Source organism: Chanodichthys erythropterus, chromosome 3 (assembly GCF_024489055.1).
Source record: "Chanodichthys erythropterus isolate Z2021 chromosome 3, ASM2448905v1, whole genome shotgun sequence".
NCBI lineage: Eukaryota > Metazoa > Chordata > Actinopteri > Cypriniformes > Xenocyprididae > Chanodichthys > Chanodichthys erythropterus.
The window spans coordinates 70,246,263-70,273,784 of NC_090223.1; the positions used below are offsets into that span (position 1 = coordinate 70,246,263).

At 40.3% G+C, this 27,522-nt stretch overlaps 2 protein-coding genes and 1 long non-coding RNA gene across 3 annotated transcripts in view; 1 reads left to right on the forward strand and 2 right to left on the reverse strand.

Annotated features, from left to right (window-relative positions):
* Positions 1–27,522, forward strand: part of LOC137005681 (uncharacterized) — a 1,355,627-nt gene that overhangs the window by 593,639 nt on the left and 734,466 nt on the right. The window contains exon 12 of the mRNA XM_067366462.1: positions 20,930–20,938. Within this exon, the coding sequence (XP_067222563.1) occupies positions 20,930–20,938 (9 nt within the window). The remainder of the gene's footprint in view (positions 1–20,929; positions 20,939–27,522) is intronic.
* LOC137005873 (zinc finger protein 721-like) overlaps positions 1–27,522 on the reverse strand; it is a 400,429-nt gene that overhangs the window by 74,647 nt on the left and 298,260 nt on the right. The window lies entirely within an intron of this gene.
* Positions 4,893–15,872, reverse strand: LOC137007805 (uncharacterized). Its single transcript, XR_010892666.1, has 3 exons — positions 15,741–15,872; positions 13,106–13,230; positions 4,893–5,064 (listed from the first exon to the last, which is right to left on the reverse strand). It is a non-coding gene; the product is annotated as an uncharacterized lncRNA (long non-coding RNA).

Consider the following 27,522-nt stretch of genomic DNA (forward strand, 5'->3'; position numbering starts at 1 on the left):
TACAGGTTTCATTATGGTTCTACATGTACAGTAATGTAAATGTACTGCTGTAGTAGAGAAAATACTACAGACACAATGAAATCATTGAACAAAGATTGTAATATATTGATGCAAAACCCTTCAGTACAATCACAACATAGGTTTATTTGAATCAAAGAAAAAATAATTAGCTATAAAATAGAAAAGAAATATAGTACTGTAAAACATCAAATGCAGTGTTCCTCAACTTGCTTGCTTGTACTGTAAGAAACAAAACAGGAGTGCACTGCAAAAAATGCTGTTCTTACTTAGAGTTTTTGTCTTGTTTCTAGTCAAAATATCTTTTTAAGTTCTTAAATCAAGAAGCATTTTCTTGACAAGTAAAAATTATTTTCTTGTTTTCAGGAAAAATAAGTCAAAATTAAGTAAGTTTTTGTCAAGAAAATGCTTCTTGATTTAAGAACTTAAAAAGATATTTTGACTAGAAACAAGACAAAAACTCTAAGTAAGAACAGCATTTTTTGCAGTGTGAGAAGGTGGTACAGTATTTGGGGCCATAGACACAGTGTCTGATGAAGCATTATGATAAAATATTAGGCTACATCCATGGATATTGTAGTCTAATTGGTTCATGCTCCAAGCTAATTGGTGACAATGAATCTCGTTATCCTGAAACTTTCATGATTTACAATAAACATGGAAGATTATTTGTCTGTTTCCATACAACTATGCATTAAGAGTAATGCACAGTTACTTATGATTTTGAGCAGTTGTATCAATTGATAGTTAGATCATTGTAAGGAAATTAATAGACACTCGTTTGAAATGTAATGTGTGAATTGCCTTTTGAAATAGTAGTAATTTGATGTTAAGTTGTGTCATATTGAACGGGTGATTTTTGTTGAATGAACAAATGATCTAAGTTTTATGTGTATTGTATCCAAGCAATTGAGAAAATGGTTAGAGTTTTGAAAAATGTGCATTTTGATCATTGGTTGTGAGTTTTGTGTCTAGAGTTGTGAAAAATGACATCAAGGTTTTGAAAATAGTAGCAAAGTGATTGTAAAAAACTGTAAAACATTATTTGAGGACAGAACCATCTTATATATTGTCGCAATTTGACCTTTAAGAACAGTAGGAGACTGTAGAATTTTATCCAATAGTGAAGTGGGTGGCACGTCTGGAAAAGTTGAGCTCTGAGCTTGAATAAAATGTCGGACTTGAAAGTAGCGAAATAGATTGGACCGAGACAATTGAAATTTCTCTGTAAGTTCTTTAAAACTGGCAAATGTGTTGTCTATATAAAAATCACTACACCTGGCTAAGCCGACTCTCTGCCACTGTGTATACGTGAAATCTATTTTACCAGCAGGGAATAAGTGGTTATTACAGAGAGGGCTAAGCTTAGTTTAGACAAAGGCATAAACTCATCAACTTTTCTGTGACCATATTTTAAGTATAAATAACTATCAGTTTCTAAAAGAAATGTGCATTTAAATACAAAAGAAAATCTCAGTAATGATCACCTAATATGTGGTGTACATGGTGTTAGTTTGTTATATTGTATAGCACCCTGGTCAACACTTGTTGTTTTTATTGGTGCTATATAAATAAAGCTAAGTTGAATTGAGTCTATGAGAGCACTCGGGGCAATTCTCCGTCAGAGTGAAATCACCCAAAAAGGGGCGGTACTCCACATAATGTGACTTGGCACTGGTTGGCACTATATCCAGATTCTGAACAAACAGTGACAGCTAGCGTAAAAGTATGGTTGAATACTGAAGAAGAAAAATCCCTCCCTTTCGCACTTTGGTGGTGCTTTGCCCAATTGCCCTAATGAAGAAACCCCCCATGATTGCAATCACTACCAAATAATTGTGCAGCTCTATTCTGTTAGCTTGTTTGTTGTTGTTTTTTTGCCTGTTTCTAATAAAAGGAATTTATTACCCATTGACCCTTTGTAGTTCATCAGAGCAGGAGATATCAGAAGTGACTGCTGAGCCTGAGGGACAGGTTTCTGAGGGACCATCATGTTCATCAGAGTGGCCAACTGAAAGATATGCTGGCTTAGAAACTGTTTCAGGTAGACAGAATAGTGATGAATCAGTGCACTACACTCTAAAAAAAAAAGGTTCTTCAGCGGTTCTTTGGAGTGGATAAGGTGCTATATAGCACCAATACCGTATAAAGAACCTGTAAAGCCCCTGTGTGGTTCTTCAGTGGTTCTTTGGGGTGGTTAGGGTGCTATATAGCACCACTGCCATAAAAATAAAAATAACAGGTTCTCTCCCTTAGTCTCTTAATTTAGTTGGAATGGATTTAATAAAGTGTATTCCCTGAAGATAACATGGTTCTCAACCTTTTTTTCTCAACACAAGACTTTTTGACTCCGAAGAAGCATAAAAGTGATTCAAAACAGCTTTTTGCCATTGGTAGTAAAATTTAGGCTAATGAAAATGGGGCCTGCCCAACTTTCAAATTAAAGCACAACAGGCATATACACACAAATTATAACAGTATAGGCCTACAAATCAAGTCCACACTTAAACCATTTTCAAATCATCATCCATACATAGCTTATTAATGGCCTATACATTATAAATGATAATTATTATAATAATAATAATAATAAAATCTCTGGAAAACAATTCTCAGCTGGAAGCTGATTCCACTTTATCACACCACTGTATTCAATTCAATTTTATAAAGCGCCAATACATAAAGTTATCTCATTGTACTTTTACTATAGAGCATATCTAGACCATACTATTTGTAATGTTTACAGAGACCCAACAATTCCCACCAAAGAACTTCGCATTAATATAGCCTATCTTTTATGACCCAGAACTATGTTTGATCAAAGCACATTTATTTTCATTTTCATTTTATTTATTTATTTTATTTTTATGTTTTGTTCATTTGTGTAGCTCTTATAACCTATTATGATGATGTCCATATGCCATCTGTATTTTTCATTCGCGTAATTGTTTATTGCACTTTGAAAAAAAAAAAAAAACTACGCGCCAATCAGTGTGCATGTCAGAGGCACGCTGTCAGTGCGCGAGCGGTCCTACTCGAGAAAAACTGCGTCATTATTGAGTCGTTGGACCGTTGGAGCCGTCGTCGTCTTGAAGTGACTGAGGAGAGATAAAGAAGACAATATTTTTTTCCCGAGGTGAGTGTCATAGCTCCAACTGTCACATAAATATGCTATTAAAGTTTAGTTACTTGTTAGGGGGAAACTTTTAGTGGTATTTTAAAACGTTGTATCGTGTTTTGAGTAACGTTAGCCGACTGTGGAGCCTGACCAACTGTGTTGACTAACGTTAATTTAGTTAACGATAACTTGCAGGTCGATTTTTTGCGCAGTAAAGCGAATAGCGTCCCATTGACGCTCAAAAAGTAAACAAAAAGAATAATTACTGAGTTAAACTCGATCCAGTTGCAGCAGTGACATTATTCATTCAATCAAAGGAAAACGCTTTGGTCTAACCGACAAAACTCGAGGGACAGAGAGGGGGTTTAAGTTTACGTTAAGGAGATACGGTTATTGTTGCTTAACAAACACTTAAGTGTAAGTAACCCAGATAGCACACGTACGTCGCGGAGACGTCTGTGAAAGATCGTAACGTTTGGTAAACATCGCATTCCATCGACCGTTTTTAGTGGTTAATGAGCCGTCATCCTTACCTCTATACGACGTCTATACGACGAATCTTCAATATTTGAAATCCGTCTTCCATCTTCCGTTTTTAGTGGTGAATGAGCCGTCGTCCATACCTCTATACGACGTCTATACGATGAATCTTCAATATTTGAAATTACGTGCAGCCATGCAGCGCCGGATTAGCAGCTCGCTTGATTAAGTTGTCTGCATGGACGTGACAAAGCGGGTCTAGTCGCGTCGCGCCGCACGCGTCCAGTGTAGACACGGAAATATAAACTAATTATCTATGCATACAATTTGACAAGCATCGAATTCATGTTATGTTGCATTTCCCCCAACGAGTAGCCTACATAACGTTTTGAAGATTCAGCATTGATAAATGCAGTTTCACTGACACATTTTCACTGTTTTACATTTTGCACTTACACTTAAATAGCTTTTGGCTCAGAATAATCAAAAAGGCACTCATGATAAGCACTGCATTCATGGATTTAATTTTTAAAATGCTTTAAATGATTTGCAAAGGGTGACTTCTGATTACAAATCAGAATATATAAATTATAATACTAATAAAAATACAAGCTCATATGAACACTTTCTGGAACCCATTATGTAAAACAGCCAGTTTGTTCATCTATCCCTTTGTTTGACCCCTCAGACAAAAAATAAATAAATAAATAAAATTTGCCAGCCAAGTTGAGGTAAGCTTGTTTCAAGCAAACGGTAATTCTACCTGCTTATTAGGTGTTGTTCACGTAATTTCGTAATGCAGAAAGCATGAATTTGACCCCTCATAGCCTACCATGCTCTGTATAAGGGGTGATCCATGGCTTTGTGTCAGGTGGTTCTTCGACTCTCTGCCATGCACTGAAATAGTGTAACACCGAGCCATTTTCATATTTTGTTCCAAATAATGATGCTTACAAACTCCAATGAGCAAGCCAAAGGTGAACCTTTTTGATGTTTGAGGAATGAGAAAGCAGCCTTTGGAGGAAACACGCTATACAAATATTCATTTGATTCAAAGCACCTTACAGAATTAATGATACTAACTTCCCAGAGTTGATTATGTCCCAAAGTTGATTGAACATTAAAACAATATTTCAATAATGAAAAAAATAATAATAAAAAGACACTTTAAATGTAGGAACTGCTGAGAGCATGAAGGTAAAATATTCTCACAACTAAGGGAAACTGTTTCACAGGGGGGTGAACTTTACTCACGACACACAACAGCCTTTACATAACACCAGTCTCAAAGATTATAATGAGCTCTAATAGAACAATCCATAACATTTGCAATGGACAAGGTGCAGACACTGGTTATGGACTGCACTTAATGAATCGTTGGTGCCAGATGTGGGAATGAAGCTGGACCAGTGGTAGATCTGAGCATCTAGGCTGAATCATCTCCAAAGCTGTTTGGTGGAGAAAAGAAATAGGAGAAATGTTAGAGCATTTTATAAGGAAATGTACAAGTTAACTGTGGGTTAAAATACTAAAATAAAATATTTCTCAAACAATATTGGGCAGTGAACACCATGTACAAGGCAGCAACATGCACACAATACGGTCAACAACCTCAGTACTAGATGCCACACAGCAGCTGTGCCAATGACTTCAGATTGATGATTCTCACAGTATTTATATATATTTTGCTCATTTACCAGCATTGCTGTGAAAGCTGAGTAACAAATAAAACTGAACAATGTTCTAACTACCACATACTATCATCAGCACAGATCAACCAGCCCAAAGCTCTCTGTAGAAGTTGCTGACAGATTTTGGCTTCCCCATTTAGCTCATAATTATAAGGAAATGATTATTACAAAAGCTAGACTGATGCAGGTACAAGGGACTTAATTTCAGTGGGCCCCTACATTCTGCCCAATTACATCCTCCAAACAATGTGAAAACTGTTAAAAAAAGTTAAAGAAAACAAATATAGTAAATGTATTTTTGTAAATAAAGGTTAAAATGTTACATTCTAAAAACAAAAACTGTTTGCCCACCATTTTAAAACAAAATATATTTAAAATAAAAAAACAAAAATGCAGATCAAATGTTAACTGGTAGGAGGAACACAAATTCACTCATCTGAATTGTAGTAAATAAACAGCAATTGAAATACATGTAACAACTGTGGTAATTACATGTATACCCCCTTTACAGTTAGTGCTCTCATAAATGCATGTAGAATATTAAACCTACATTTAAAATAAGCATTTTACCTAAATATATATTTTAGTCAGAATTACTGTGCTCCTTTTCTCTTCATTTATTTCCAACATTTGATAAGGACACAACCAACAAATCATACACTGGAGAAACATCTCAAGTCCACACACATCTGCCGAAGCATCTGGCAGGGCAAACCACAATCAGCTATATGCTTGGTTATTTGAAGCCCTTTCTCTGTTCCTGTCTGTTTTGTGGTCTGTATGCGAGTCAAATCTACTCCACTTATAAAAGCTGCTGCTAGTTCAGACTTGACAGATGAAGTCACTCCTTGATTGGACTCTTGTCATTTGTGATAAGATTTTTGTTTGTATGGATGTTGCCATCTTTGATATTACTTTACTCACCATCACTTAGGGCTGGGCGATAAATCGATTTTATCGATTAACTCGAATTTGACGTTAAGGGCGATTTGTTTTTAATGAAAATCGGTTTTCTCTTTAACTTCCACCACCGGCTCTCCCCTTAGGCTTCCGTAGTTCAGAGTGGGCTCGCCCTCCCCCCGCTTTCCTTACAGTCAGCCGCACACAGACAACATGGCAGTTAACAGCGCAGAGCTCGTTCCAAAGAAAGGCACCGTTTCATCCGTTGTTTGGAATTGGTTTGCTTTTTTAGTGTCAGACACAGAACAAATAACGCCACATTGCAAAGTGTGTTTAAAAGCCGTTGCTACCAAAGGTAGCAGCACAACAAATTTATTCCAGCATCTTAAACAGAGGCATGCAGCCGAGTGGGAGGTGTGTGCCTCTCAACGAAGAGAACAAGACCGCAGTTCACACACACCCGCAAAAAAACAAACTACAATCGTAGAAAGATTTTTGAATTGTAACCCCTATGACAAGAAAGGGCCCCGGTGGAAAGCAATTACGGATTCAGTGGCGAAATATATAGCAAAAGATATGGTACCCATATACACTGTGGAAAAGCCGGGGTTTATTGACATGATTAAAGTTCTCGACCCCAGGTATGTGCTACCAAGCCGGAAATATTTTGCTGAAGTTGCCTTGCCTCACCTGTACAACAGTACTCGTGAAAAGATCGCTAGAGAGCTGGAGGGGGTGTCGTTTTACTCCGCCACAACGGACCTGTGGTCGAGTCGAACGATGCAGCCCTATATGAGTTTGACTGTGCATTTTATTGAAAACTGGACTCTGCGAAGCATCTGCCTTCAGACAGCTTACTTTCCCGATGACCATAAAGGTGAAATAATTGCGCAGGGGCTAAAAGATGCTCTGACCTCCTGGAATCTTGACGAAGACCGACTCGTCTGTATGACAACAGACAGCGGCACCAACATAATAAAAGCTCTGAGAGACAATGAGTGGCCCAACCTCCAGTGCTTTGGACATAAACTGCACAACGCGATAGGTAAGAGTCTAATGTCTATGCATTCAACAGCCCAATTAATGCATGTTGTAATTAATGCATTTAATGAAATCAATTAGGGCTGGGCATATATTGGGTGAAAGCAGGTGATGGCGATTTAGCAGTAATCAGGGAACCGGCTTTACTGACGAAATTTGCGTGACAATCGCATGCGATATATGCCCAGCCCTAAAATCAGTACATATTTCCACAAAATGTACATGCATGATTAATCATAATTGTGTGTGTGTGTGTGTGTGGGTGTGGGTGTGTGTGTGTGCCCTTAGTGTGCGGCTGCCCCAGCCCTATAAATAACATGTGGAAATGTGAAAAAGACTTGTTTTGACACTGACCAATAGTGACACTAAAAATTGTTTTCTTTATTTATTTATTGTACAGAGAATGGTGTGAAGGACCCACGAATCGATCGTGCCATTGGGGTTTGTAAAAAGGCGGTTGCTACATTTTCCTATAGTTGGAAAAAAAGACGAGAGATGAGTGAAGTACAGGCTGAGCTTGGTCTACCCACTCATCAGCTGGTAACTGAGTCCCTGACCAGATGGGGTTCACGGCAAAAAATGATAGAGAGATTTCTCGAACAGGAGAAGGCCATAGTCCGTGTCCTGGGGTCCGACAAGAAAAGCCGTCATCTTGTGCCCACTTGGCAAGATATTGAGGTTTTAGAGTCTGTAAATAAAGCTGTCAAGCCACTCCAAGATTTTACAGATGCCCTGTCCGGGGAGGCTTATGTCAGTGTCTCCTACATTAAACCGGTGCTGCATTTGTTCAAAACCAATCTCCTACAGCCAGAGGAGGAAGACACCGAACTCACTAAAACAATAAAAAGAAACATAATGCAGTACCTTGATGACAAATACAGAGACCCTGTGAAGAATGAACTCTTGGACATGTCCTCACTTATGGACCCCAGGTTCCGTACAACCTACATTGACCCAGACAAGGTTGAACAAGTCAAGGAAAGAGCTGTCACTGAGCTGATGTCTCTGAGTCTGCCTGCTGAAAAAAGTTCACCACAGCAGCCTGGTCCAGCAGTCCAGGTGAGCCAAGGAGAAGCACAGCCTCCGCCCAATAAGAAAATGACTTTAGCTGCTTTCTTCAAGAAGAATGTGCCAGAGTCATCTTCTCACCAATCAGAGGCAGTGAAAGTCGAGACAGAGCTGGCAACTTACCTACTGACCCCTGAGGTAGACCCAGACACTGATCCACTTCAGTGGTGGAAACGTCATGAACCAAACTTCCCAAGGCTCAGTAATCTGGCCAAAAAATACTTGTCTGTCCCTGCTACAAGTGCCCCATCAGAGAGGCTTTTCAGTGTGGGAGGGGGCATTGTTACATGTAACCGGGCATGCCTCAAGCCAGAGGTAGTAGACAGGCTTGTCTTCCTGGCTAAAAATGCGTAAAAGAAGAATGTTGAAACTAAAGTAATGGATGCAGATGTTTCATTTTGTTTACAATTTCAGGGATTCAGGAAAACTGTTTAAAGTTTTGTTTGCACTTTATGAATACTACTGTGACAAGTATGTATTTTTGTAATAGATCTAGTTTTGTCATTTTTGTTACATTTATTTAACCAAAAGTGTTTTATCAAAGAGGGACACACAATTTTATTTTTTATTTATATTTTAATTTATTTTGAAGGTGCATTGTGTCACTGCAAGTTTGAAGTTAATAGAAAACTGATAAGCTACATTTTCACTGTTTACAATGGCAGTGCCTGCCATCTCGTTTACAAGCATGTTTTGAGGCTTGTTTCCTGTTACACTTATGCACAAAGGGGAAATTTAGATTAAACTGCATAAGCGAAAATCTGAACAAAATAAAGAGTACATTTGTTTTGAGCAATTTCTTTGTCGGTTGTAGTTTGTTTTTAAATAGAAAAAAAAAAAATCGATTAAAATCGAAAATCGGGTTTGGTGTGAAAAAATCGGAGATTTTTTTTTTAAGCCATATCGCCCAGCCCTACCATCACTATAATTACAGTTAATAGTCACAAATTGAACACAGGTTTGACTTTGATTACATCATACAGCATTCAAAACACTACTGTAATTTCCTGTGTGCAGAGGACACTGAGACTCACATCTAAGTAAATGCTGTTGTTAAAAAGGGTCATGAAACCCCAAAACACTTTTTTTGAGATGTAAACAGATATGTATAGGCTGCACATCATTGAAAAAACTAAAGGTACTCAATGTTATTCATAAGTGAAAAATAGTTATTTTTGCATTTTTCAGAGCAATTTCTGTCTTCCTGTTTGAAAAGCTGAGGCGAAGCAACGTCACAAAATCTGATGTCATCGTGTACTTTCGGCCCAAGTATGGGCATGGACGAACATGCTGATGTAGACCATTTCGAGCGATTCTCTACATATATTCATGACATAAAGCTTATTTAATCCAATCACTGCGCTGTAGTATGCTTAAGATTATAATTATAATTGCGGTATTATGTATGAGGAAGTGTCACTTCTCTCGCCTCTGTCTCTTGTCATTCAGAGACATATCGTTTGTTCGTTTCCTCAGTGCTACAACCAAAGCTTGACATTAATACCAGCCAAATGCGAATAATTCTACTGAATAATTCTAATAGACAAAAGACTGATTTTGAGAGTGCAGTGCTCGTAAACGTAATCAAAGTAGCCTATTATTAGCCCTATTAAATATTCTTTCACATTTCTCCCTTGTGCTTGGGAGTTTGTCGTCATTTTCTCCATGCTCATATATTAATATTCATTATTCTTTATAATGAGTGTTCTATGTCTGTGCTTCATTGGTTATTCTCTTCCCTCCCTCTACACTCCCACTTATCCAGAGCTTTACACACCCATTTTTACAGAGTTTTTTGAGCTTTGAGGTTTGAATGACCAGGCTAAAACAGGAGGTTTCATGACCCTTTAATCCCAAACAGTGCCAGTGTGAACACAGACTACCTATGAGTCATAACAGTTTGTTCTTTTGATTTTCTTTACTTTTTTTATAATAAATTGGGTTAAACTGGCTTCTGCTTTACAACTTACAAAAAAAACAAACAAACAAACACTTAATACTGTCATTTGCATTTATATCACAATCACTATTGTGTGCAATCCAAGTAAAGGGAAAACAGTAAAGACTGCAGGAGTCTTTAGGTGTGTACATATGTTTTAAAGGTTCACAGTATAACAGTTTTTAATTTCTAAACTATTTAACAACAGGAAGTCAGTCTATTTGATGAGTTATTATATATATATATATATATATATATATATATATATATATATATATATATATATATATATATATATATATGTGTGTGTGCAGTACATATTCTATCGAAACGCCACTCTCAGCAGTAAGGCTGCCCCCAAATAGTCGACTAAACGTTAGTCGATATGAAGAGGGCTTGGTCGAATACATTTTCATTAGGTGGTTAGTCGCAAAAAAAATCACGTGAAAAAATTACGCAATCAGGGGCTGCACAGTCAGTGGCTGCGTCCGAAAACTGGAAAATGCTGCCTTCTGAGGACACATTTCAAGGTAGTAAGGCATCAAGGCACGTCCGAATCCAATGTTAGCTTCACTTCCTCTCTCATGAGATACCTTCCTCAGATCGATTTTTGAAGGAAGCATGGATGTATCCTTAGCTGCCTTTGATATCCCACAATCCTGTGCTTTCCATTCTGTGACAGTTGAGCTAGAAAAATAAAGATGGCGTCCGAAAGTTGCGTTTGGTGCTCAGTTTGTGTATAAATGTACGATTTTGATCAACATATTTCAATTTTGATATAATTTCTATCGAGAAATTACTACTGTAGTAATTAAATATTTGTTTAGTTCTCACCAAAGCTTGCGCTATATTGCAGTAGATCATTAAACTGTTACGCTGCCTCAGAAGTCTGTCCGAAATCAATTTCATGAGGTACTTTCATGCACAAATGCTGCCGTACAAGTCATTCTTTTATAAGATAGCGAGGCAGCAAGACAGCTACCTAGGTTTTCGGACGCAGCCAGTGTATGACATGACATCAAAGCAACGAGAGATCAACGAGATCTCGTGCCTCGCGGTATACCAAAGCGCACTTTGGGAAAGCGAACCGAAAAAGTAAAAGCAGGCCGAGATATCCATGCTGATGGCCATTGATGAGGAGGAGCATGCAGAAGAGAAGGATGAACTAAAAATGTACTTGGCAGATAAAACAAAGGTTGATTCGGGACCATTGGCATGGTGGCAAAAAAATGAACATCGATAAAGCTCGCTAAAGCAGCTGAACGCCTCCACTGTATCCCTTCCACATCCACTCTATCAGAGCGCATCTTTTCAAAGCTTCATTGTGAACAAGTCGAGAAGCTCCCTTCTTCCCAACAATGTGGACAAGCTGGTGTTCCTCTCACATAATATGAAATAAATAAAATCGAATTGAAAGCTTAGGTAAGAATGCTTAATTTCCTTTTTGTAGTGTTTCTGTTTGCTATCTGTTAGGCTATATTAAAAAAACGGGTATTTTTTTATAACGGGTAGGCTATACAAATAAATAAATACATATTTTTATTTATTCATTTTTATATAATGCAGAAGTTGTTTTTTCTTCTGTAAGAAAAATTAGTCTGATGTTTGCAATTTGTTGTTTCAGGTCAAGACTCATCCGTCGTCTTAATGGCAGTTTGCGGCTTTGCTCTGATATTTTTGATTTGTATTAGTGTTCTTTAAATTATTTGTTCCACATTTTGTCTTAAATATAGTTGTTCTAAACAATTTAATCAAATACTTAGGGTGTTGATTTGTTTGCCGCCTTTTTATTCTAAGTTTTGGCGTTGTGCCATGTGCATTTTTTTACATTGTTCGTTTTTGTTAAATTTGTTAACTTTTGAACAATATAAAAATTACATTAATTTTCCACTGTATTTTACTATTTTTATACCAAACAGCGTTTGTTACAGTATTTATTTGTTGTTGTTTTTTTTTTGCCTTGTTTTGTACTAGGCCTAAGTTACTAATAAGTTTAATTTATTTACGTTTTCATTTTGAACGCGCTAATATATGCGTTAGCATTTTCTGTCATATGGAAGTGTTAAACTTCAACTTGGACTATACCTTTCCTTGTATATACGCAAGTTTTTATATTAATATCATAAATGAACGATTATTTGACTAATCGCTAAAATGCAGGAGTGTTAGTCGACTAGGAATGTCTTTAGTCGGGGGCAGCCCTACTCAGCAGCGCGGGTCACATCGGGATGTTAAGTGAGCTCTCAGATTCAATGCGTTTCGAGTATTTGGATTTTAACATGGCCTATTTTGCAAACAACATGACTCTTGTCGATCTCCTTAGTGGTTTCTTTAGCTTCTTTGGCTTAGTTGAAGCCAAAACTTCAGCTCTACACACCGCGGCAGGAGTGGAATAATTCTATCGTCTTGTGAGCTGGGTTTGTTAATGCTAACTCTAGAGATATATGCACTATGAAGCACCTCGCACTTCTCCGGTTCCACGTCAGTTTACGTTCTAAGATTAGAAGGTTTTATACAGTCTGTGGTTTTTGATCGCCTAGAATTTTAATAGATGGACAGACAAAAAATAAATAAATAAATAAAAATCTGTAACAGTATATACATTTCCCCCCGTGGAATCAAAAATGGTTTCGAATATCGGTACTTTAAGGTATCGTATTGAAGTTAGAAATTCCAGTATTGTGACAACACTACAGCCTATATATTTACTCCACGAACTAACTCTACAAACATGGAAAAGAGTGATAGATGGACCTCTCAACCTTACAATGAGGAGAAAATCCAGTGCGACTTTGAGCAGATCTGTGGATAACACACACAACGCTGTTTCAGCAAAACAATAAAAAATACCTGAGAGTGGAGTTTGTGGGAGAAAATGGTGGCCTCCATACACAGCCCAGTTGCCAGAGTGTCTGGATGATGGAAACCAAACAGGACAGAATTCTGCGCGAGTCAGGTAAGCAGAATAAAATGCACTGTAAACAAACATTAATAAAACAAATGAATATAATTACAGCATGATTACTTTTTGTTATGAAGCTATGGCAGTTTGTTTTCCATTTATATTTATATTAAATATGTTTTTAGGCTACCATCTTTCATAATTTCCATAGGTTTGTCCAACTTTTTCCTACACCTCACAGCTCTTTGCACAAACTATGGGTGTAACTTCCATTAAACTGTAAACATTTTTTTAAACATTCATCATAAGCAAAAGAAAGGCCAAAGACCAAAAGGTCATGACCAAACTCAACTGCATTGTGTTCCACTTAAATTGTGTGGCATTTAAATCGGGGGAAGTGATTAAAATTATATATATATATATATATATATATATATATATATATATATATATATATATATATATATATATATATATATATATATATATATATATAAAAATGTACATTTTAAAATATATTTTCCTATTTTCTTTTTTAGGATTAATCTACACTACCAGTCAAAAGTTTGGAAACATTATTTTTAATGTTTTCAAGTCTCTTATGCTCATTAAGGCTGCATTTATTTCATAATAAATACAGGAAAAACAATAATATTGTGAAATATTACTACAAATTAAAATTATGGTTTTCAATTTTAATATACTTAATATAATTTATTCCTGTGATCAAAGCTGAATTTTCAGCATCATTACTCCAGTCTTCAGTGTCACATGATCCTTCAGAAATCATTCTAATATGCTGATTTATTATCAATGTTGGAAACAGTTGTGCTGCTTAATATTATTTTATAACCTGTGATACTTTTTCAGGATTCTTTGATGATTCAAAAGTTTAAAAATATCAGCATTTATTTAAAACAAGAAATCTTTTGTAACAATATACACTACCGTTCAAAAGTTTGGGGTCAGTAATTTTGTTTTGTTTTTTAAAGAAATGTATTCTTTTATTCAGCACGTATGTGTTAAATTGATAAAAAGTGATAGTAAAGATTTATATTGTTAGAAAGGATTTATATTTTGAATAAATGCTGTTTTTAACCTTTTATTCATCAATGAATCCTGAAAAAAGTATCACAGGTTCCAAAAAAATATTAAGCAACACAACCGTTTCCAACATTGATAATAACGGAGTATCAAATCAGCATATTAGAATGATTTCTGAAGGATCATGTGACACTGAAGACTGGAGTAATGATGCTGAAAATTCAGCTTTACCATCACAGGAATAAATTAGATTTTAAAGTATATTAAAATAGAAAACCATAATTTTAAGTTGTATTAATATAAATATTTTTGTTTTTTTCTGTATTTATTATGAAATAAATGCAGCCTTAATGAGCATAAGAGACTTCGTTCAAAAACATAAAAAAAAAAAAAAAAAAAGGTAATGTTTCCAAATTTTTAACCGGTAGGGTATTAAATTTTTTTGGGGAAAAAAATAAAATTGTTTAATAAAATTTATGCTAGTAAAAAGAATAAAGCCATAATATAGATATTTTAAAATGTCTTTGACATAATGGTGATAAAACTATTATATATATTAGTTTTATATTATATATATTATATATACACCTAGCTCAGAAAAATATAAATAAAAAAAAACTAAAAAATTAATTAAACAGAATTAATGAATGAATGTCACGTGACCGTATACTATATATATCCGATGACCGTTATAATTTGTATCAGATGACCGTTGTGATTTCCTCAGCCTGTACTCTCAACTTTTTTTTATTCATTTTCCCACATTAATAACCTGTAAATAGCTCCAACTGTATATATTACGTTCCTGTTCAGTCGTTACACGTTTTTTTACTTTGTTGTTTTTCTAGTTCATTATTAGTCGGCTTTAAGTTTGTAGTTTGTCTTCAGTTCGGCGAGTTGTTGGTAAGTATATACAGTATTAAATCAGCCTTTTGATATCTTGAAGTTTAATTATATTCGAAATAAATATTATTATACATGTATGTATACACAGACAATAAATAATCACCAACACAAACGTCGTAATTAAAACAAAATGCCTACGAGTTTTTACAGGCACGTTTTTTCCGTTCCTTACAACAACTGTGACTGACAACATCCGCGGGGGGCGGGGCGGGAAAATCTAAAGCGTTGCTTTGCTCAATACTGATTGGTTAGACCATACGTGTCCAAACCAAACTCGGTCCTTGAAGGCCGCTGTCCTGCAGAGTTTAGCTCCAACTTGCCTCAACACAGCTACTTCAAGTGTGTTTAATTGTGGCTGGAGCTCAGCGCAGAGAAAAGTAACGTAAAAATTGAAGTGCTGCTCTACTTAACACTTGTGCCGAATGCAAAAATCGCCATTTTATGCCATCAAACAGAGCACTTTAAGTATTTGGTATCCGAAACCATAGTGGATGTTATCGAGTGTACTCACATTTTTCACAGACGGATTAAGTTACACAAGCACTAAACATATGATGGTCATTAGACCATGCAAGACCCACTATTTGTTAACATGCACAGCTAACAGGTCGTGTTAAACATGATTAACGTTACCTTCGTGAGTGACGATGACACCCTGGGACAGACCGAGCGCAGGCCGTTTCCAGCTTGAATTCAGACGCGCTTTGGTGAATCACAGAAGGAGCCTGTACGAGGATGGCAGTGCAACACACAGTCAAGATCACGGGATTTAGTCAAGTTCACGAAACCAAGACATGCATGCTTTGCTGGTACCATGACGCCGATCAAACTCCGTCCATCCGTCGACTTGGGATTTGAACTGGAGTTCTTGGAGCGCGCGCACATGAAAGTGTGACATCAGCAGCGAACAGCCAATCGCATGCCCTGAAACAGAGAATCCGAATTCACTTCCCGCGAGACACTTGCTATTCAATACTCTCATTTAAAGAACAGATTGAATATGAAGTACAGCATGATACAGCAAGATATTTAGTTTATATTGAGTATAAATATGATCAAGACTCCATTTATTAAATCAAATGCAGTAAAACAGTAAAATGGCTCAATTTTATTACAAATTAAAAAAAACTTTTCTTTTTGAACATATTTTAAAATGTATTTTATTCCTGTGATCAAAGCTGAATTTTAAGCATAATTATACGGTCTTCAGTGTCACATGATCCTTCAGAAATCGTTCTGATGTTTCTAACATTTCTTATCAAAGGATTATCACCACTGGAATCCATACCATTCTTAAATATTTAAATAAAATTACATTTTTTACAATTGTTTTTACTGTATTTTATCAGATAAACATAGCCTTTCTAAAACATAAGAAACTTCATATCCTCCTTACTAGTCCCAAACTTCAAAATTTTGTGTGCGTGTTATGTATGTGTCTGTGTAGACTTCAGATGCAAATAGATCCAAGTGCCATCTGAAATGTTCTTATAAAATGTGCATCTTTATCAGGCTTCTATGTTTAGGTTCAGTAATTTAACTTTAATGGCAGTTCTATTTAAAACAGGAGCCTGATAAAAATGCTCACTTTATAAGAATATTTTAGATGACACTTAGAGGCTTTTGCATCTGAAGTCATCATCCTTTGAGTTCAACTGATGATGCTTTATAGTACATCAATTGTGTTGATGCAAATATATTGGTAGGCCAGTAAACAAACAACAAAAAAGGGTTTGTTTGTGTTAAGGTCTTAATACTATGGCTTGCAATGAGCCGTCCTATTGGACGCTGAGGAGAAAAGCCAAGGAGAAGGTGGATCAACAACTGCAGACAATAAATGCAACAACTTCAGGGAAGGAGTTGAGTTGCATGCACAGTGACTCACATAACGCCTGTCAATGTCAAATCGATGATGAAGACACATTTATGGACTGTCTCTCTCAGATTGACGAGACTGAAGCTGTCAATATGGCAAGTCTGAAACCGATCCAACTTCCCTAGAAGAAGATCTGGCAACCTGGGCTACTGAAAACAAAATCTCACACGTGGCATTAATTTCATTACTAAACATACTACGTCAACATAGTTTGAATCTGCCAAAAGACTCAAGAACGTTGCTAGGAACGGTGCGTGGGAACCCTCAAATACAACACAAAGCTGGTGGCCAGTATTACCATTTTGGAGTACTAAATTCAATCACAGAGGTGCTACATCAGAATGTCAAGATTCTGACCAACATTCACACATTGGAGCTTCAGGTCAACATCGATGGTCTGCCCCTCTACAAGAGTTCGTCAACACAGTTCTGGCCCATTCTTGGAACACTGCAAAATATCAGACAAGAAGAACCAGTGACAATAGGTTTATTTTGTGGCACAGGTAAACCTACCTCACTGACCGAGTATCTTGAAGACTTCATCACGGAAGTAAATGAATTGGGTAATGGATTTGAGTTTGAAGGAGTGAGGTTAGCTTTACAACTTTCTTCGATGGTTTGCGACGCACCTGCTCGTGCATTCCTAAAAAACATCAAAGGTCACACAGGCTATCATGGATGTGAAAAATGCACACAGGATGGAGTGTACCTGGAAAACAGGATGACATTTCCAAGAAGCGACATGCCTTTAAGAACCAATGAGAGCTTCAGAAACAAGACCGATTCTGATCACCATCATGGCATGTCACCCCTTGAACAAACTTCCCTGGACATGGTCTCTGGCATCCCCCTCGATTACATGCACCTTCATGAGAAGACTTCTCCACTTGTGGTTGAAGATGGGTCCTCTCACTTGTAGGCTGTCGGGATTTCAAATAAACACATTAACAGAAAGGTATGTAAAGAATGCTCAGAGAAGCGTGCCCATGGAGTTCGCAAGGAAACCAAGGGCACTGAGGGAAATTGACAGGTGGAAGGCAACAGAGTTCAGGCAGTTTTTACTGTATACCGGACCTGTTATGTTGAAAGATCTCCTTACCACAGAGGTGTACAAAAACTTCTTGCTGCTTTTTGTGGGAATCTTCATCCTGTGCAACAACAGTCTGATGGAAGATTACTGTGATTATGCCAATGACATACTAGTTCTCTTCGTCAATCACTTCGGTCAACTGTATGGGCCACAATTCCTGTCCTATAATGCACACTGCCTTGTACATCTTGCAGATGATGCAAAAAAGCATGGCGTGCTAGACAACTTCAGTGCTTTCAAGTATGAGAATCACCTGAACAAACTCAAAAGACTTCTGAGGAAACCAACATGCCCTCTGAGTTGTAACGAAATGTAGCGGTTATTAATCAATTTATGGATGAAATATGAATATAATAATTCATAAGGTTATGAATAAATTATGATTCATATATCGACCCAATGGGGAATTAAACATATATTGTGAATCAATTACAACGAATTATAATCAATTACATATATGATTAGTTCTGGTTTAATAATTATTTAGAGAAACTGCTCGTTTGTCCAGCAAACTAAGTCCCTCACAGAATATTATAAACGGAGTTATTCTCTGGCCATGAAAATAACTAAAGCATAAAGCGATCGAAAAAAACGTTAAAGTGACTTGGGTTTTCCGCTGAAAGAACAAACAGAACAATCGAGCATGAATAACGTTTTAATATATGCAAACTACGAATACAGAGGTTCTAAATATATATACAAGAAAATACACACCTATGTACAAGAATAGAAGTAGAGAAGGAAAGAGAGAGAAGGCAAGTAGCAAACTCACAACCAGTCCTAAGCCAGCACGGAAATCAGTTTCATCATCTAAGATTGAGAAACGGCAGTATACTTGCATTGGTTGCGTGTGTCGAATTTCAGGTTAGCGCTGGTGCAGTTCGTTGGCTTCCTCCGTTCAGCGGGAAGGTTTGAACTGAGGACGAGAGTGAGTTTCGCTGGAAGATGGCGATCCCGAAGCTGAGCGCGGTGGCAGCGCGTGGTCACCGGAGGGGTCCGGGAAAAACGTGCACGAGATGCTCGTGAGACAATCGGGAGAGAACACGGGAGAGAGAGAGTCTGGAATTGTGCGTCTTTGCTTTTATGACAGATAAGCCGACACACCTCCTTGAGGTGGGGTAGCCAATAACATGGGTGCAAAGTTGGCGGGAAAGCTTTTCCTTTGCTTGGCCTCACGACTTAATCTGCATGAGTTATGACTATCAATTCAGATCTCCAAATGGAGTGTGTTCTTCACAGTATCATTAAACACATAGAAAAATGCATTTATCAGCGGTGTGACATATCTCAGTGAATAGCTCGTGTCCGGAGCTTTACGGAGAGACCAAACTCGATAGGTCAGAAAGGCATAGGAGAGAAGTTATGGTTTACAGACAAAATTATATCGTTAAAATGCACACTAGCACAAATACACTCATTTAAACACTAGGAAACATGCATAGGCCCTAAAAATATATGAAATATATATTTCAGCATAGTGGTAGTTTACAAATACAGTTGAAAATGTATGATTGTGTGTTTCTGTGTCTGTCTGTGTGTGTGTTTTTGTGTGTCCCTGTGTGTGTGGGGTGTTGGAATGTGGATCTGGTCAGTCTCTGGGGGGTTTTACAACCCAGTCCAGCATGCTAAAAGCATTCTGAACATTCCAAAGTTTATTGATTATCCTGATACGTGTGCATACGCTACAGATTCCCCCTTTCGGCCAACGAAGTTCCTGTGCGGACTTCGTTGGACGGTAACCAAGTTCGATGGCACATGGATCCGGATGGTCACGCAGCAGGTGGTTCCTACTGGTCCTTGAGGGAGAGCAGATAAGCACCTGTCCGTGGATTCTTGCATCCCTTTGATCCCTTGGGATAGGATGAAGGCCAGGCCCAGGGCGAGTGCGTACTTGATTGCCACGGAGAGGCAACGGATTGTGTTGGCAGCAGTCCAAGCTCGGGCTCTAGGTGAGCTGGTCAGGACAGGCAGTCGTGAGAGTGCTTGGAGGGCTGCATCAGTGGGAGTACTGTCACTTAGCTGGGACCCCCCTTTGTCAATCCTCAGTTCCATTCCTGGATCTAAGATGTGATGGTGATCCCTGGGGGAAGATGGGATTTCCAGTTCTGACTGGTCCTCTTTGCTTGAGAGACAGTGCACTGCCAGATGGCTGTGATAAAGGATGGAACTCAGGGGTACCTGGATCCTCTTACTTGGATTGGGCAGCCTGAGATGAGTGGCGGTGTTGTGCTGATTGTAGATTACGATGGCAGCATGAGTGGGGGTGTGGATGAGCAGTCGATCACCCACAGTCTCGGCTTGTGTTCCGATAACTGGGGTGCGAGGCTTGGCCGGGCAGCGTGTGTCGCTGGTCATGGGCTGCAACCGGCCCATTCCTTCAGTGTGGTTTCTGAGGAAGAGCTGGTTTGGGCAGAAGTACTGAAAGTCTTTGGTGAAACTACACCTGCGAAAGTGGGGAGCCGGGCACAGCCGTGGGTTGCTCTTGTGGTAGGCTACCGCAACTGAGGTGTGTTTCTTGGCATGGGTGTTACGTTGCCGCCACCTGACATTGACCGTGTCTTTGGGTCTGCCAGTAGCAAAGTCCAGCACAGTTTGTGTAGGATACTGAGGAATCCTATTCATAGCCACTCTGTCCATAGAGAAGCTAATTTCTCGCAGCAGGTCTGTCAACAGAGCTATAACCAGCTGATTTTGGGCAAAGTCATTCTGGAGGACTGTAAACAGTTGCTTCCTTGAGTTCGCAGTTTGGATCAGCAGGAAACTGTGAGTGCGGAGAACCACCGCAATACCTTTCCAGGATTTGCAGGTGGTTTGCAGGGTTAGGCTCTGTGTTGCGAGTTGCTTTCTCAGTTGTAGGCGGAGCTTGTTGTGATGCTGATGAGGGGAGCAGGCTGTGATGAGACTCAAGTCTCCTGGTTGGTACAGATGCAACGGCAGTGGCACCTGCCGTGCCATCAGTAGTTCTGTGGGGAACACCTGAGTTGACTCCTGTACGGTGTCTGTGATGGCCATGAGCATCAGAGGAGGTTTTACCGTCCAGTCTTTCTGGTCGACTGACCGTGGAAATGTGATTCCTCGGTTTTGCAGTGAAGCTCGGTGCTTTGCGTTTGCAGTCTGGACATGACGGTAAACTTGACATCCTCTGGCGTGCTCTGCCACATCTTGCTGCATGCTGGGCCAGTGCGCCACTTGTTTTAATGTCTCGTCCGTAGTTCTGGTGCCATGGTGTTTGGCACATGGTGTGTCGTGGGTGTATATCAGTTCACCCCCCTTTTGGCCCTGTGGCAGTACAAGCTTTGGCGCTGTGAAGACATCAGGGACATACTTTAGAAAGTTTATTCCCACACGCAGCATGTGGTCGGTCTCGTGCAGTCGTTTGTTGCTAGGGGCCGCCGTGGGACCAGATGCCGGGAACGGGAGGTTGGAGGGGTCTGAGTGGTGGTACAAAACATGTCGAATGGAAATGTTGGAAAGTTTGGTTGTCAGTGGCAGTGGCAGTAAGGTGGGAAATGTTGCAGGAACAGTCCGCTGGCTGCGGGTTGTTGTTGCCACACTAAGGGTGGGTGAATGGGGTGGGTGTGACCATAGCTTGTTATGCAGTGTGCCAGTCTTGGCAAGGGCATTAGTTTGGTCGTTCACACCTTTGTCACGCCCTGGTTGCTTCAAGCATCTTTTCACCTTTTCCCAGTAAATGATCATGTCGTGTGCTTGGGTGAGGTGATCACGTGTCTCGAATATGTGTTGATGTTTCACCTGCTTGTTGCATTCAGTCTTGAAACCAGTTTGTTTCCAGCCCAGAAGATGGCATGTGAAACAAGGTCTGGCAACGTGTGAGTCTGTGCACATGAGTTCCCTGATGTTATGAGCTGAGGAGACTTGAAGAGTTATGAGGGTAGCTGCTGCTTCACCATACTGACATGACTGGGGACCCCACCTGCTGTTCTGTGGTTGGCAGGGTTGGTTTCTTAACCATCGTACCCCTGCATTTGCCTGTGGGATGCCCTCATGGTTGTAGGAACGTCCATCGACGTAGGCCGTGGGCATTCCTTGGCACGCATTCTCTTTGAGGTATCTGTGACAGGCTGGTCGCTGTTGTTGGGGTACCAGTATCTCAAGTGTCAACGCTGGTGTGCTGTTATAGCAGTTTTGATAGGCAGCTGAATCTCCGCTCCGTGCAGACTTGTGCTTTCTGGCACGTTGTGGCAGTGGCACCTGCTGGTTCAGCCTCCTGAAGTCGCTGGTGGGTCGCCATTTGCTGTCTGGTTTGACAATGGACCAGGTAGGGGCTGAATAGGTGCTGTTGCATGGGCAGATAACACCTTTTCCTTCTGTTGAATGAACAACCTCCTGTACTGGTTCATGTGGGGCGATGTGACCTTCGTACTGCCTGATTAAGGTGGGAGGAGCATTTGGGTGTGTTGCACTATGCACTGTGTGAAGTTTAGTGAGACCACAGCATAAAAGGTCTTTGTCAAATGTCACTTTGAGTTTGTGCAAGACGTTTCTGAGTTTTTGACAGTCTGCATCATTCTTTAGCGCACTTGCATCTTTCTGGATCTGTTGGCCTTTAGGCTCAAACCTTGGGAAGGGCTCCTCTGTTGTGGTGTTAGCTGTCAGGTTGGCTGTCAGAGGTGCAGCGCTTTCCTGAGTTTCCCAGGCAGGCTGGTTAGCGACTGTGGGTACTGCAAGGTGTTTGTCCTCCATCAGCTCCGTTCTGTGCACCTGTTCTGTGGGTACCAGTTTGATGGAAGTGATGGAGATGCTCTTGAAGGATGCTGTGAAACTTGTGTTGCTTAAGCTTCCTTCTGGGACCATGGCAGCTGGTATTAAGTTAATGACTGTTAACTTGCGTTCAAAGTCATAGGGGCCGTGGTCCATTATCCATTCTAGATGGTGGGCTTTGGGAATGCTGATGTCTGTGACCATGCATTCGTTGAGCCAGCTGTGAACTACGTAGGGTGACACTTCAGTTAGCGGTGTGGCTTTTAGAGCAAGTCCAAGTTCCACGCCTTCATGTGACAGTGTGAAGGAGCCCAGCATGTGGCTTAGGGTTTGACCACATTGCCTGTTGAGCCAACCAGCACCCCCTTTGGTGTAAGGTGGTACTACAATTTCCTGTATGTTGATCCAAACAGCACCCCCTTTGGTGTAAGGTGGTACTACAAGTTCCTGTATGTTGATCAGGATGCAGACCTGTTGGATAGTCTGGCCTGACAGGAAGTTGGCAGTGTTGACAGGAACAACAGGAAGCTGTACAGTCATTGGGGCCCACAACAACTCATTTGCACTGTCCGTATGAGCATTAGAGTGCATCAGGATGTCTGGAAGGACCAGGAAGTGATGGGTTAAATGCCGGTTGTTCCATTTGAAGTTCACAACGCAGATGTCCTTGACGGTCATCATGGTTGACAGACGAAAGTCCAATGGGAAGCGTATTTGCATGTTGACAAATGGGAGGTCCGGTGTTCCTTCAATGAGGGCACTTAACAGCGTGTGGCTGAAGGCTGAGTTGTCTGCCCACAGTGTGAGAATAATGTCTGTTGTAGTTACCTCATTCAGCTGTGAGTCTGTCATGACCTTGGAGCAGAGGGAGCTACAGTCTATGGTGGGTTGAAGTGTGCCGGGTAGCGAACTTGAACTGTGCTCTAAGACCGGGTTCCCGCGGTTAGCTGGGAGATTTCCCGCGACCTCTGTGACCTGACCGTCTGGCTCAGGTGGCCTGGGTGACTGGGAAGGCAGAAGTTCACACACTTGAGCCCAGATTTTCAGTGGTCTGGCGTTCAATAAGGGCTCAAAACAGTCTAGCAGGTCTTTGTGAGTGGAACAGAGAAACGTGTCCATTTGCGCTACGCACACAGGAGGTACCAGGCTCACTCGACCAATGGTGTGGTGTGTGGGAGCTGTGTGTTCAAGGTGGACCTCATTTGGACTGTGCGACTGCACATTCAGCTCACATCTTTGTGACTTGAGAGTCTGAGTTTGTCTTTCAGCTTCATTTCTCAGTCTTTCAAAAAGGTAAGGACAGGTTTCTGGACAGTGATCGGAGTCTGGATAACTGGTTGGAATTTCTACAGTCTTTTTAGACGCAGTTCTCTGCTTGGCTTGAGCTTCGTCGACCAAGTCTCGCGGCTGCTGAATAGACATGCTGCTTGAGCAGGCCAAGGCTGCCAGATGATCACTCACCGCAGGGTGCAGCTCTCGGAGAAGCAGAGGGTTGAAGATGAAATCTTCCTCCGTTGCTGGCTGGTTACGTGCTCCGTAGTACCCTCTTTGCATTCGGCTGTAGAAAGTGTATGGGTTATTCAGTCTGCCCCGTTTTAGGTCCATGGCAGCAGGGAGCCCTTGATCTGATGCAGGGTCAGAAAGCTTTTGGATCAGAACCTGTCGCAGGTGCTGGCAGTTGGATGTGACAGCTGCTGGCGAAGGTTCTTGGCCGTTGGACGTTTTGGGCAGTGGACTTTTAACCCCATTTGGAATTAGGGCTTCTTGACTGGTTAGGGGAAACTCGGTGATGTGTGTTTCCCCTCCCATGCCACTTTTCAGTACTCTGTAACCAGTGTCAAGTTCATTCACATAGTCTCTTTGTTGTTTCGGAGCCATAACTCCTTTCTGGGCCTGTTTGAGATGATTTTCACAGGTCAGGGCTTTAGTGTGTCTGTCTTTCAGTGTAGTCTCTGCTTTGGCTAGGGGAGCTTCGCTGTGTTGGAGTTTTCCAGTCAGTTTTCTACGCTCCACCTCCAGGTGGAGCTCTGCAAGGGCTTTTTGAAGTCTTTGCAGCTCCTCCTGCAGCTCGGGTTTGGATTCGTCCGCTGTCCAACGCTGGTCCTGGGTCTCGACGAGTCGCTGATCGTGGTGACGATGAATCTGGGCCTGATTCCTCCGGGCGTCCTCCGCCTGGAGCTTGAGGTTGTGGGCGATGGCTCGGATGACTCTCGCCCACTCTTTGTAGCTCGGCATTGGATCGTGGGCCATTAGTCGATTCAGGTTGTCGTCCAGCTGCTCGTTGCTTAGGTGCTGGGGATCCACAGCGTCGTTGGGCAGGATTGTGCTGGTCAGGGAGCCCAACCCGGTCTTGAGTCCGTCCCCATGGGTGCTGGGGCTGGCTGCTCTGAACACGTTAGCTTGCTGTTGGCGAGAGAAAGACAGCACAAACAGAACCAATGCAAGCACGCGCAGGGCTAACGACTTATAATAATGCATGATTATATAATTCTTTGGTTTGGTTCCAGTTAACTGGTGCAGACAGTTAGTGGAATGTAGGCTAGACACTTAATTGTCGATAGCCAAAAGGACCACGCGGGTCAATTTGTGTGGGTGAGTGCCGGATTTGAATAAAGATTTTGACAGGCGGTAGCCCTAAGAGTCCTTTGATGACTCTCGCTGCTCGGTCGTCTATCTATTACTCAGTTTTCCGTGATGGCTCTCACAGGCTCTGCTTTTACATGAACTGAAAGAAACAAACACAGTAGAGAAGCAAAACAGAACAGGGAGGATGCAATTAAATGAGAAATAGAGCAGTAAACAAATAGAAAGGAATCAAAATAGAATCGCAATAAACTAAACAGAAGGGCTAGAGGGGAGAAGTGAAACTTAAACTTCCTATTCCAGCTGGGTTTATGACGGTGTCAGGCGAGTGCACGGTTGCATCATAAAACCTAGAGGGATGGTATGGATCGAGAGCCTAAGGGTTGGCCCGCACCTGAGTAATTGAAGAATATGTAATATTCTGTGGCTTTCAATTAGGTGAAGTGACTGTATGTCACTAATTTAGGCCTGGGTGAATCGTGGGTGCTCAGATAAGAACTCAATGGCAGGCCACCTTTCCTCGCCGATCAAACACTCTACTGCGGTGTCCGTGGCCACCTGTCCCCTTTGTAACACGGTGCAACCTCTCAAACAGGGAACACCAGTACAATTGCGCACTTTGGCAAGGTATTTGCGCCAACGGCCCGAGTGACCAGTCAAGATTGAGTTTTCCCTGAACTCAGAGTCTGTCCCCTTTACGGGCAGTTACTCCAAACGGGCGGTTCTGTCATGCAGAAGCCTGAGCAGGGAAATTAAACAAAATTGCCGCTTGTTGTCACCCCGGGTCTCGTTGCCTCCCTGTACCTGATACACAACTCGCTGATGTCCTTGCGTGTTGCCCGTGATACGGGGTCAGAATGTCCACGATTCACACACGGTTAGTGTAAGAAGCGCCAGGCCAGGTAGCTCCACTCACTGGAACTCACTGGAGCAACCGTCAGCTCACCCCAGGGCGCTAAAGGGCCTTATCTGCAAGTGCACAAACAATCAGGTAAACACGACTTAATTGTAAATTTAAAACTCAATTTAAATCTTGTTTAAATAGAATTTAACTAATTAAGTGTGTAGGATAAAAGAGTAGGGGTCTAAAATGAACTAGCTAGAAGCAGAACAAAAGTAAAAATAACAGAAAACAAAAACAAATCAGATGCACTTGATTCAAATTTGAATTAAACTCTGTTCAATTCAATTTAAATGAGTGCATAGAATAACAGGATGGGAAAAAGCGAAAAGAGGATAATTCAGAGGCACTTGATTCAAATTTGAATTAAACTTGTTCAATTAAATTTAAATGAGTGCATAGAATAACAGAATGGGAGAAAGAAAAGAGAAAGCCTTCCCTATTTGCAGATTTTTCCTAAAGAGAATTGCTTGTTGATAGCAAAATGCCAACTGATTGACACTACTTAATTTTAAAATTGAATTAAATGTTATTTAATTAAATTCAAAAATAAGTGTATGAAATAAGGGAGGCTTGGGTGTGCGTGAATATTATTGCCAGCCAATAACACACAGGACCCAGAACTAAGAGTGAATAAAATAAAACATTAAGTAATAAAGGGAATGAATTTCCAAAGTAAACTAAAGAAATAACTTGAGAGAGAGAAAAGACAAAAAGGGAATGGATGAAATAACACAAAGTGGAATAAAAATAAAATAAATAAACTGAAATAAAATAAAATAAAGTAGATCTGTGAATACAGGAAAAAGAATACAAGGGAAAAGAGAATTGACTTATCTGACAGTGTCCACCAGGGGGGCGCACTCTCAGAAAGTGAATTCCCTTGTTGGAAGGGAAACAATTTAAATTAAAAATTTAAACGTGTTTAAATTAAATTTAAATCAGTAAACCACATTCCAACAATGATTGGAAAGCATAACCACCAAAAGCAAATTACTTTTACAACTCCCCGCAGTATAGAGAAGCAAAAGATAACTTGGAGATAATTTCAGTTCAAAGTATGGAGCGGCTTTAACTCAGAACGTCCACGCGGTGGCGTCACTGAGTCCACACAACCAATAAGTAGGGAGGGGTGGCACACCTGAGCAGACTGCCCTCTGGCGTCTGGTCAGAGTTACTGCATCCCCTTTCTTTAATTCGTGATACAAAAACGAGCGCGCTTGTGGGTTTCTGACCCTTACGC